The sequence below is a fragment of the Pteropus vampyrus genome, unplaced genomic scaffold, assembly GCF_000151845.1.
Source record: "Pteropus vampyrus isolate Shadow unplaced genomic scaffold, Pvam_2.0 Scaffold364, whole genome shotgun sequence".
In the NCBI taxonomy this organism is placed as follows: Eukaryota; Metazoa; Chordata; class Mammalia; order Chiroptera; family Pteropodidae; genus Pteropus; species Pteropus vampyrus.
Window position 1 is genome coordinate 574,650 of NW_011889145.1, and position 12,065 is coordinate 586,714.

General features: G+C 61.6%; 2 protein-coding genes across 2 annotated transcripts in view; one reads left to right on the top strand and one right to left on the bottom strand.

Moving 5' to 3' along the window:
* The window catches only part of ILKAP (ILK associated serine/threonine phosphatase), a 27,677-nt gene extending 24,282 nt beyond the window's left edge, over positions 1 to 3,395 (top strand). The window contains exons 10-12 of the mRNA XM_011379554.2: positions 206 to 325; positions 1,980 to 2,061; positions 2,322 to 3,395. Coding sequence (XP_011377856.1) covers positions 206 to 325; positions 1,980 to 2,061; positions 2,322 to 2,462 — 343 coding nt within the window. The 3' untranslated portion in view covers positions 2,463 to 3,395. The remainder of the gene's footprint in view (positions 1 to 205; positions 326 to 1,979; positions 2,062 to 2,321) is intronic.
* A 708-nt stretch (positions 3,396 to 4,103) lies between these two features.
* Positions 4,104 to 10,243, bottom strand: ERFE (erythroferrone). The gene is made up of 8 exons (XM_011379560.2): positions 10,211 to 10,243; positions 9,994 to 10,116; positions 9,372 to 9,474; positions 7,952 to 8,184; positions 7,772 to 7,880; positions 7,570 to 7,660; positions 6,802 to 6,880; positions 4,104 to 5,655 (listed from the first exon to the last, which is right to left on the bottom strand). Exons 1-8 carry the CDS (start codon positions 10,241 to 10,243, stop codon positions 5,557 to 5,559), a joined length of 870 nt encoding a protein of 289 aa, XP_011377862.1. The 3' UTR covers positions 4,104 to 5,556.
* Positions 10,244 to 12,065: the final 1,822 nt, after the last annotated feature.

The following is a 12,065-nucleotide window of genomic DNA, read 5'->3' on the forward strand; positions in this document are numbered from 1 at the left end:
CATGGTGGTGACCGACCGCAGTGAAGACTGAGCACGCTTTTCCGTGTTGTGCGTGAGGTCAGGAATGTCCGTGCTGGTTAATAACGTGAATTCTGCAGACTGCACCTTCCACTTTGTCCCATTTTTCTGCTTTTAAGGTCATATTGTAAGTGCTGTGGCCCCGTGATCTGGCGGATGGAGTCTGAGTGTTCTCCCCTCATTTTAGGGATGGGCGTGTCTTGGGTGTGCTGGAGGTGTCCCGCTCCATTGGGGACGGGCAGTACAAGCGCTGTGGGGTCACCTCCGTGCCAGACATCAGACGCTGCCAGCTGACCCCTAATGACAGGTAAAAGGGCCCCAGGGGCACAGGCATGCACACACGTGTCCTTGTCACTCCCCCAACTCTTCAGCTTGTATAACAAGCCACGTCTTAGGCACTGCACTAGGCCCCGGAGCTGCAGAGAGGATTCGGCACTGCCCCATGGGCCCCGCTGTCGGGCGGGGAACACACAGGACGGGGGGGCTCTGGTCCAGGGGTTCCTGGGTGGGGGCTGCTCTGGGATACAGTGGCAGTGGAGAAGGGACGGGCTTCTTGGCCAGGGGAGCACGCGCAGAGGCACGACAGCAGGGCCACGCAGCTGCCAGTGACAGCACTGGGCAGATGATGGCAGGTGCTTTGGGGACAGTGATGGGCCCTGAGTTCTGTGCTGAGGAGTTTGAAATCTAGCTTCTCGGTGAAGAATCATGGGAGGTTTTTAGGCAGAAGCAAGCTAGGTCGGGAAAGACTGCCTGTTTAGCTGTACGTCCCCCGTCCTGAGCTGCCCGAGGATGCAGACATTGTGCCTGGTGACAGGAAGCCCTCGGCCAGTCATCGTTAGAGGTCAGAGCAGGATGGAGCGGGGGGCGGCATGGGGAAGAGCGAAAGCTCAGGCCTGAGTCGCTGGGGGAGGTGAGAGGTGCACTGACCGGGCTGCGGCGGGGCGGGGGTCTCTTCCAGAGCGCAGCCGAGAAGCCCTGCCACGTCCCTCCCCGCTCAGCCGCCTCCTGTCCTCCACCCCTGCCCTCAGCATGCCATGTTCTTGCTGACCTGGGGTCCTAGGACGTGTTTCCACTGCTTTTCTGAATGAGGCTCAGAAGAGCCTTATCTGCCCCATACCAGACCAAGCCCCCTTCAGTATGTGTGGTGCCAACTCCCTCCACGCTGGGTTGTAGTCCCGTTTGTAGGATCAGTTACTCAAGGTCTGTCACCTCCCCGAAAGGGGCAGGAGTCTGCTCAGACTTGTGCCCTGCTGGTCCCCAGCACAGGCTTTGTGCTGGGTACATACTTGTTGCATGAACCCCCAGTCAGAAGAGAGCTGAGACCCACACAGCACAGTGAGCAAAGAAGGGCTTGAGGCCGAGGGAACCCCGTACCCCGTGCCGGGAGAGCTTGAACCAGACCTGTCCCCGCCACCGCTGCTGAGGAGGACTTGCCTGGGGTCGCTGCCCAGGGGACAGGGGTTTTGAAAGCGAAGAATCCTATATTCAGACAGCGAAAGTGGACGGTCGTCCTCCCTGGGCCCTGGGCTCACACGTGGCCTTCTTGTGGGTGACAGGCATTCAGGGACGTTCCCGTAGGTCCCAACCGCTCGCTCTGTGTTTGGGAGGTGGCTCGAGATGTGGTGTGATGGAAAGCCAGTGTATGTTCACCGTCACACTCGGCGTTTGCATTCAACGACTTGACTTTTGAGTTTGCCTAAGGAAGGGCAGCAGCCGACGCTGGAATTGACCCACACCCAGGTTACTGGCAACCAGAGGGCAGTCCCGGGCTCGATGCATACGAGCTGCCTGCCATGGTTTTTAGGTAGTTTTAGCCTTCGTGTCATAGAAGTTAAATCGGTTTTTAAAAACGTTTATTAGCCTTTGAGTAGTTGGACAAGTGTTCGTCTTGCCTTTATTGCAGGCTGTTTCGTGGCATCTGCGTAGTTATAACCCGTTTATGCTTCTTCCCTCCATCGTAGGTTCATTTTGCTGGCCTGCGACGGCCTCTTCAAGGTCTTTACTCCAGAGGAAGCTGTGAACTTCATCTTGTCTTGCCTCGAGGTAAGAAGGCTCATAGGGAGTGCCAGTTGTCGCAGCTTTAGAGAACTGGGAGTCGGGGACACCCCGTTCCTCCTCCATGCCCCTCATTGTTGTGGGGCAGCCCTTGTGTGTACTTGCAACGTCCGCTCTGCCCAGGAGACACCGGTCAGTCTGTCCTGCCTGCCCTGCTGGGCACGGCGAGCAGCTGCTCCTCTTGGTGACGCTGTCTCGAGAGGGCCGGGGTGCGGGCCCCCCGTTTACCAGCCCTTTCTTGCGGGTAGGATGAGAAGATCCAGAGCCGGGAAGGGAAGCCCGCTGTCGACGTCCGCTACGAAGCGGCCTGCAACAGGCTGGCCAGCAAGGCAGTGCAGCGGGGCTCGGCCGACAACGTCACCGTGATGGCGGTGCGGATCGGGCCCTGAGGGCGCCGCGAGGCCGGGCCCAGTGCGGTGTTGGCCAAGGTCATGTGTGTGTGCACATCTGTGTGTTTCGCGTACTCCTGTGGGACTCTCGTGGTTGTAAATAAAGGTTCTTTTTTTTTTTCTAGTCTTTTGAACTAATGCGTTTCGAGCAGCCCTCGACCCTTCAGAGGTTAGGTGTTTGGTTTTGAATATGCTCTGGGTCTCGTTAAAACCACCGTGGCGACTTGGAGTGGCTCGTGGTTACTGACCCGCAAGCCATTCACCACGCACTGTCTTGTAGTTTCAGGCCCCTCTCCTGTGCTCTGTCACCCTCGGGATGGCCCTGGATGATGGGGAAGTGGCATCCCCTAGTGAGGAGGTGGTGGTGGTGACTGGCCGAGACGAGCTAGGACCCGAGTTCAGGGCGGTTGGGGTGCGAAATAAGGGTACGATATGTTTTGTACCCTCTGAGCCGGGAGAGCAGACTGGCCCACGAGCTCAGGCCCTCCGTGGGGTGGTGGGCCCCGCAGGCACCCCCGACGACAGCTCAGGACTCGGCTGCTTCCTGACGCCACTGGTGCTGGGCGCAGCCTGCACGAGGGGCTCTGGGCGTGCTGGTGCCCTGGCCCCCGGGGGTCCCAGCGTGAATGGGTCCTCTCCACTTTGAACAGTAGAGCTGCTTGCTGTTCAGTGTGGCCTCTGTTTCCTGTTTGGGGAACATGTGTTCGGTTGGCTCTGTGCTGGGCTGAGGTTGTTCGTCCCAAGACTATGCCAGAGCAGAGGGGCCCTGCTGTTAGAGATGTTGAGAGGGGAAAGCCTGGTCCGCGTTGGAAGAACCTTAAGATGCTTCCCAACCCTAATCCTACGTGACACTGGTCGTCAGTATCGCCGTGACTCTGTGTGTATGAGTGCTTGCCTCAGGATGATGTAAGATTTTAAAAACTTGCCTTTGAAGAAGCGTTTCTGTGATGTTCTCTGGCCCCCGCCCAGCACGCGCAAATGGCTTATCACCCTGTCAGTTCAGCATTTGGAGCACACCCTTCCCCGGCTGAGGGCCAAGTTCCGTTTCTGCTGAGGACTGTGACATTGTGCAGTGTGCCATCAGTGATGAAAAGAACCTCAGCGTCTCAGAAGGGGAGGTCGAACAGTTTATTCAGCAAACCTTCTACAGCAAACTAGGTGTCAACCTGTGACTCACATGTCCTTAATTACCAGAGTGCCACTGTCCCAGAGCTGGGAGGCTCAGCACTGAGGCTTCCCTGGCAAGGCCCTCCCACCCTCTTCATAGTGTCCGAGCCCCCTCCTCCAGGCTGGGGCCAACCCCCCACCTCACAGAGGTCACTCCTCGCCATCCTTAGCAGACCTGGCCTAAATGGCCACGAGTGTATATCTCAAGGTCTCCACTTTGTTTTTGTAACTTTGTATAACCACACAACACAATTTTTTAGGTACTTGTACCACTATAAAGTTAGTTATATAAATATATTTTATTTGGCAACATCATACAATAAATACTAAAGTAAATTGCTGTGTAACACACTAATGCCAAGAAAATGAAAGAGATCTGCGGCTTTTTCCAGGGTGAAAGATAACTTTTCTAAAATGTGTCCACTGGGTACAAAATGAAATCCAGAAAAGGGTGTGGCCGCACCACCCCTTATCGGGGAGCATGGGGCGGCGGGGCCAGGCCAGCTGGGCACTTCCTGGTAGGGCGGGTGCGAGGCCTACTAAGAATCGTGCTGGACCTGGCAAGGGGCATGGGGTGGTCGCTTTATGTGTGCTGCGGGGGCCGGGGGGGGGGCTCCTGGGGAACAGGCAGGTCTAGCTGTGGTCACCTGCTGTTCCTGGGGCCAGCCAGAAGGTTAAGGTGACAGCAGCCATCACCCCCTCTTCCCCAGGCCTGAATGCACCCAGCTCGACCCCCAGAATATCCTGTGAAACCAGGTCTCCTGTTAGCCCAGTGTGCAAGGATGGGAGTTGGGGTAATCCTCTGGCACTGGGGGGCTCTGGAGGGACCACCTACTCTGGGACAGTCGTCCGCCCCCCAGGTCCTGTCGCTGCTACAGCAGCACCGTGGACTGTGCTGGGCTTTCCCAAGGCCAGCTCTCTCTCGGCACCGTCCTCCAGCTGTCTGAGCGTGCGGCCACATCACCACCCAAGTGGGGAAGAGGCTTTGAAGAGCCCCAGAGCTAGCTGGCCCCAGTGAGGCCATGGGCGGGCCTTGGGAGCTGTCAGCGGGGTGGGCAGGGCCTGGCCACCTCTAGTCTGCGAAGGTTTCTAGATCTTTCACCTGGTGGGTGGATCTGAGCAGTGAGCCTCCATGGGGAAGGAAGGGGACCTTTCTCGTGATCAGGCTTGCGGACGGGAGAGCGGCCCCTGTTCCGGAGAGCCGTCTGCAAGGCGAACACACGCTCATTAGCAGTGCAAACACCTGGCAGCCAGGCCTGGGCTCACCCCCCATGAGCCCTGTCTGGTGTCCAAGGCTGCTGCGCCTGGGAGCCACAGAGACAGTCTCAGGTTCTCTGGTCAGTGCAGGCCAAAGGCATGGTTGGGGGTGGCAGGCAGGGACCAAGGAGCCCCAGCTGGAGACGGAGCAGTGGGAAGGCTGCTGCTGACCAGCCTGGCCACGCTGCTCCCGCTGCTCGCTCCCCTCGGCTCCTCAGCCCTGCGCAGGCTGTCCCTCCGCGCCAGCACCCGGCAGGCACACCTGCTTTTCCCTCCGTGCTGGCCCGCCTGGCAGCCCGCGAGAACACTCAGATGGGAACCAGGGGGCTGAGGCTGCGGGCAAGCGGCCCGAGGCCAGGAGGGGCCCAGGTCCACAGCCAGGGAAGAAGCAAGTGCTCCTGGGTGCGCTGACCCCAGCTAGACACGTTCCCGGGCTCACAGCCCACCAGGGCCCTTCCCCTATAAAAAAGATGGGCCTTGAAGCCCTTCCTGGTTCTGGGACTGCGGGTTTGCATGTCCCCTCCCCAGGCTGCTGTCGTGGCCATCTCTGGGCTGAACTGTGCCGGCCAGTGTGGGCGGTTCCAGTGGGCTTCCTCCTGCAGGCGGCCTCTGGCACTCCAGCCCCGTCCAGAGATCCTGAGGACCCCAGCTCGGCTAGCTGGGGTGGCCCTCACACGCCCAGGAGGACAGCGCTGAAGTGGGAGCCGCTTCGCACAGTGAGTGGGGAGCCGCTGGCATTGTCCAGGAAGACGGAAGTGTACTGCCCCGTCTGCGGAGGAGGCTGGAGTCAGCCCGACGCTGCCCACTGCAGCCCCACGCCCGCCCGGCCGCCAAGGGCGCAGAGCGAGGGCTTGGCAGGCCTTGCCCTCAAACCCAGGCCTCTGACCCCTGTTCTAGTGCTTTCTACCCAACTCCACGGGCCCCCGGCTGATGGGCTCCCACAGTTCTCACGTGTGGAGCGAGGCTCTGCTTGGCCAGCAAAGGGTCAAGACTTAACATGGATTTCAGCTGCACGAAGAGCCTGTAGGGTCCTCGACAAGGCTATAACGGTGGCCTTGAACCACAGGCCTGGCCCCTGACCCGTTTGGCAGGGCCATTGTGAGACCAGCAGTCTGGCCTGGCTGCCCCAGTTGTGGCCCATGCATCCCAGCAAGGTCCCATCTGGGGACTCCCAGAGCTGCAGCCTCTGGGGACGCACCTGACCTTCATTTCAGAACCCCCGGGGCACCGTGTGCCCTTCGACTTCTCCCAGCAGGCTGTGCGGTGCCTGGGACCAGATCTCTGAATGCCTTTCAACAACTACAGCCAACGAGCCAGACAGCCTGGCCTCCAATCCCGACTACTGTGTGAGCTTGGGCGAGTTACTTAACCTTTCTGCGCCGTAGTCCCCCGTTCGTAAGCGGGACTAACAGTAGTGCTCACTGCAGCACACCGAGCATTAAGTGAGCAGCGTGGAGCAGGGCCCAGCGTGGCGCTGTTGGAACCCGAGCCCCTGTCCACGCATCGGCACTTGCATCTTGCCTTTCATAGCGAGTCCCCCCTCGACGTCGATTCCTCAGCTACTTGCCCAAATCCCCACAGTGCGAGAGAGACTGTCACTGGGGGTTTTGTGCAGGAAATTACACGTCCTGCTTCCCACAGTGGCCATGGGCCAGGGTCGCGTGAGGTCAGCCTGGGCTGTGGAGCTGACTTGTTCCCTCGTACCACCAGGTCCCTGTGGATGGCTCACTGGGGGCAGGGCCAGTGGCCCTACAGCCGGGTCTGTGGGGGAAGGGGGCCCGGACTAGTCTGAGCGCTGTAGCCCTGCCCTGAATCTCTCCCAGGCCTGGAGTCGGCGTGCCGCCCCCCAGAGCTCCCGACCACCCGCCAGCACCCCCCTGCACCCGACTACCCACCAGCTCCCCCGGCCCCACACCTGCAGATACAGGACGCCGTTCACTGAGATGGTGAAGAGCTCGCTGCTGCTCTCTAGGCCCGTGACAGCCTCCAGGGAGCTGTGGCCAATGCAGAAAGAGGGTCAGCCAGTGCCCCCCACCCCAGAGCCCACCAACTTCACAATGCGCTCACAGCTGACACAGGGCCCAGCAATGTGCGGTGGGGACAGCTGCCTTGGTCTGGCCGGGGTGGCATCTGAACTGGGTTGCCAGGAGGAGTGAGGACAGTCCCCCCCAGGGCGAAAGGTGTGCTGTGGATGCCAGAAAGGGCGAACAGGCCCAGGTCAGGAGCAGCTCCTGGAAAACCAGTGGCTGGCGCAGCGGGAGGTGGCGGTGGCTGAAAAGCCGGCTCAGGCCAGTCCTCGGAGGGCTTGCAGAACCGGAGGTTTCGACCTTCATCCGTTCATGCTTCCACTGCAGCCCCTGCCAGCACCTGGGTCTGCTGTGGTGCTGGAGACACACCAGAGGGCGGCGGACAGGGTTCAGCCCCGCCCTCCACGGCCTGGTGCTCCCGGAAGATGGACAGATGGACATGGTCGTGTGCGGTCGGGATCAAGTTCACAGGGGAGGGGAGGCGGGAGAGCAGAAAGGAGGCGTCAGGTCCCCCAGGTCACAGTGCGACTGGGACTGCAGGACCCGGGCGACGGCCGGCGGTGGGGGTGGGGCTGGAGGGAGGAGCCGGGTCTGGCGCCCGTTGAACAGCGAGCGTGACGGCCCCGAGCTGCTCGCGGCCCCCCGCGCCCACTCACGCGTTGCGCTGGCACCGGGACTGGATGCAGATGAGCAGGCGCAGGCGGTCCCGGGGTCGCGGCGGCCCTCGCCTTGGTGGCTCCGCCAGCGCTGCGGGAGGGGTTGGGGGAGGGGAGGGTGGTCACGGTCGGTGGTGGGCGGAGCCGAGGGCGCACGGGCGGCCCCTCCCACCCCGCGCCCCCGAGCAGAGCCGGGCCTCACCCACGTGCAGCGTGGCGGCGAGCGCGTAGAAGCCGGCGACGGGCGCCGTGTACTGGCCGCTGGTCAGGTTCAGGCCCGGGCCGCGGCGGAAGGCGCCCTCCGCGTCGGGCTGTGGAGCGCACGCACGGTCACCCAGGGCCCTGTCGCACTCCCCGCCTTGGCCGCCCGGCCCGGACTCACCAGGTAGTAGGCGCCGAGCTCGTGCAGCGCGCGCCGCTCCAGCGACGAGTCCCGGCGCAGGCGGCAGTGGAAGGCGGCCTCGACGCGCGGCGCCCAGGGGCCGGGAGCCAGGGGCGAGGCCAGCAGCGCCAGCGCGCCCGCGGCCCCCGACACCTCCTCCTCGGCGTCCGGGGTGGTGGCCCTGGCCGCGACGGGGCCTCGCGTGCAGGGCTCCTCGTGCTGCTGCACCGCGCCTGGTACAGAGCAGGCAGTGGCCGCGTGTCGGGCCCGCTCACCTTCCCTTCTAGCCCCGGACCCGTTCCCCAAAACCCAGCACGAGAGATCCCTCTGGGCCTGCCTGCAGGGCCCGCAGACACTTTGCTCCCTGATCCCGCGGGCGCTCCGGTTTCCCTTTACGCTTTGGCTACCAGGAAGCTCAGGGCAGCCTCACACCCAAGGCCCTTGTTCTCTGCCTCATCTCCCTATGCTACCTGCACTTCCCCTTTGGCGCTGCTGGCTTGTTTGTTTTTATGTTTGTTTTTATCATATTAGCAAATGCAGTCAGATCAACCAGCCCTGGGCATTTTGGGAAGGAAGCTGGGTATAAATAATTATTGCAGCTACACTGCAAATAGCATGGAGATTCAGCCCCAGAAGCTGGTGTGTTTAATGAACACTGCAGTGAACCGATGGGGGAAGAGGCTCTCTCACGAGCTCTTCACAATAAAATGAATCTAGCAAATAACCTGAGCCGCGGACCAGCAGCTGGCCACAGTTCAGGGCCGTCCTCCAGCACGACAGCCCAGCTCAGCTCTGCTGTCTCTCTGTGCCTTCCAGTTAAGCGACTCAGGCTGGCCTGGGCGGTGACCTGGGGATGCCAGCCTGGGCTCCACCCTGTGCTGCCCCTGTACACTGTCCTGCCCGCCCTTCTTGGGCAGCCTCCTGGTGCCCTCCCATGAGTCTCCGTGCCAGCAGCTGAGATCTGTCAGAGGGAGGGACAGAGGTGACTGATGGAAAGCGGTTGGGTCAAGGCTCTGTATTGGCTGGATGACCTCAGATTTCTCTGGTGACCCTGTGGAGTCAGAGGAGCACCTTGCACAGCTTAAGGGGCCCTGACTCCGCCTTGGCAGTCCCCACTTCGGGGTATAGGTTCAGGCCTCTGGGCCTTTGCTGGGCTCACCTGAGTTCCAGGTGGGGCGTGGCTGCTAGTCCCTGAGCACCGACCGAGCATGAGGTGGTCAAGTCCACCTTCGTCTGCTAGCACCCTCCTCAGCGCTCTCCCACCCCCGGCCCCTGACTCTTGGCCTGACCCAGGCTGGCTGGGTGGACCCTGAGCCCGGCACAGCTCAGAGGCCTCCTCGGGTGCTGCCGACATGCTGAGGAGACCTTCCCCTGGCCCCCCTCACACCGGGGTATGTGCCCACGTGGCGCGCACCCCTACCTTTCAGCTGCAGCTGGAACTCCTTCAGCAGCACCTCGGGTGGGATGATGGGGCCTGGGGGGCCCTGGGGGCCAGGAGGCCCTGGGGGCCCTGGCAGGCCGAGCTGAAAGGCAACCTTGGCCATGAGGACATTGAAATGGGCAGGCTGGGAACCATGGGCCCCTGCCCTGCAAGCTCTTGCCACTAAGGCAGGCAAGAGGCGCTCCCACTTTGACCCCCGACCTCCAAGGTAGAGGTCAGCTGCAGGGTCCTCAGACCCCAGAGCAGGCGGGGACATGGGGGGTGGGGGAGCGGTGCTTGGAAAGCTGCCCTCTGGGCCAGCCGAGGCCTCCCGTACCAGGATGCGGCCGGAAGAGAAGGGGCTGCCTGGTGTTCCAGGGGTGCAGGGTAAACGGTCGCAACAGGTCCCAAACTTGGGGTCCCCTGGGCCCCCAGCTAGGCACTTTCTGTTCTCCGATCCAGGCTGAGAGTGAGGGTCTGTGCTGGGTCAAATGTGCGGGGTGTGCCAGCGGGGGCTGGTGAGTGGCATGGGGTGCGGGGATGGCGGTGGGCTGGGTGGGGGAGGCTTCTCACGTTTGCACGCGCACACGCGCGCACACACTCATGGGGCTCCCCTGCTCACCTTCAACTTCTTGGCTTTGCCTCTGCTCCCTCTCTTGCCGTTAACACCCTTGTCACTCTGCCTGACGAAGAGCATCCAAGTGTCCCAGGGGTCGATGCTGTGTGCTCGCTCAGTGCTGGGACCCTAGAACGCAGGAGCCATCGAGTCACTTACCGCCCCGTGACCCCACAGTGGGCGCCTGCTGGGACACTTCAGGAGGTCACTGTGCAGGACTGGCCTTCAGCACTTCGATCCCGTCCTCGTCAATCATCGTGCCCTCAAAGCCAACACAGCCCCTGGGGATGACCCCTGGGGAATGGACCAGACGATGGAGCAGAAGAGCCAGGACGTGGGCAGAGGAAGATGGGGTGCTGAGCTCTGTCCCGACACTGCTGCAGTGCACACACCTCCCAGGAGAGTTGCGGGAGGATGGGGCCACCCACACTTGCAGGTGCCCAGGAAGAGGCGACTGTGATTATCGGAGTCTCCAGCTACCAGTGGAGCTCCCCACCCCTCAACTAAGCCCTGGGGCCCAAAGTCCCAGGAAGCCCAACCTCAGCCATCACAGTCCAGGACAGTTAGGGGGTCCAGGCAGTCCAGCACTGAGATGTCATGACTCAAGGTCTGTGCCCGGGGCGTGACACTGCTCATCTAATTCAGGACATCCGGGACACATGACCCAAGGACAGTGACAGTTCTAGAAATATCCATCCCTGTCCATGCTGCATTCTAACCAGTCCTGACACTGAGGAAAGTTCCAGAAGGTGCCTTCCAGGGAGAAGCCTTTGGCCAATTGGGCACCGGGCCCTGGATAGTCTGGGCAGCGGGCAAGGCTGCCGGCTGGGAGGGCTTAGATGAGGTCATGGGCACCGACTTGGTGGCTGATGGGAGGACTGGCTTGTAGAGCTGGCCAGGTCCTGTCGTCAGAGATAGATCCCCCTTCATGGCCTCACACTGCCCTCAGCACAAACACGTGGCGGGGGTATTCCATGAGGGCTGGACACACATGGCGAGCTGACCCTCCCGGCTGGCCAGGGGCCTGTGGATGGACTCGGACCCCAGTTTGGTTTGGGGGGAGCAGAAACAGGTAGAGCCAGGTTGGTGTGGGGACCTGGGGATGGGCCAGTGGTGGTGTGGGTGCGTGTCGGACAGTGCCCTGGCTCCCCAAGCTCTCCATCCTTGAAGTGGGGCTCAGGAGCTGGGAGCCTCTGGTGCCACCTTGACCTGCAAAGACAGTGAAAGGCCAGAACCCTGCTTGGAAACACCCCAGAACCCCCTCTGCTTCCTGGCGACTATGTGGACATTGGGTGACCCTCTCCTCTGGGTGTGGCTGGTAGGCTGGCAGGGTTTGCCTTCTGTCCATGACAAGTGGCTGGGGTGGTAGAGACGAGGACTTCAGGGGGGCCCCTCCCAGGGATCCTGAAGGGCTGGCTGCCACCTCCACCGGTGGGCAGGGTCCTTGGCACCCGTGCTTCCCAGTGTGATGCTGAGGACGCAAAGGCCCAGGCCCGAGGTGCCGCCACGGTGCCTTTTGGGTCTTGATAACACGTGGAACCCAAACCACCTCCCCATCTGAAGGGTCCGACCTGACCCCCTCTGTGCCAGCCAGGACCGAAGGAGCAGGGCACAGCTAAAGAGCACCCCTTCACAGCCAGAAGTCACACGTCTCCGTGGGTTCTGCACCCCCAAACACTTCCCCACACCCACAGGAAGGCAGTTTCTGTTATTCACGGGGAATTGCACCAAATCAATTTGGTGGGGGAGGGGTCAGTAATTTGCTCACGCTTTTACAAGCACAACCCTCTCCAAGTCACCAGAAGTAACTTTACACTTAACTTACTTCCTAACCTCCTCTGCGCCCCCCAAACGGCATTTATCCCTGGCCTAGTAGAATTTTGCTGTAATGCCAAAGAAAACTGGCCCAAAGCCCAGGGCAAGGCTGCTGGCCTTCGCGTCCAGCGCCGTCTGTCCACGGCGGAGCTTCGCGAGCTGAGCGTTTTTATCCCCTCGTTGGAAAGCTGGACGTCAAAGCCACCGGGTCCGGGGCCGCGACGCCGGCTTGCCCGGCCCGGGCCCCCGGGGAGGCCGCGGGG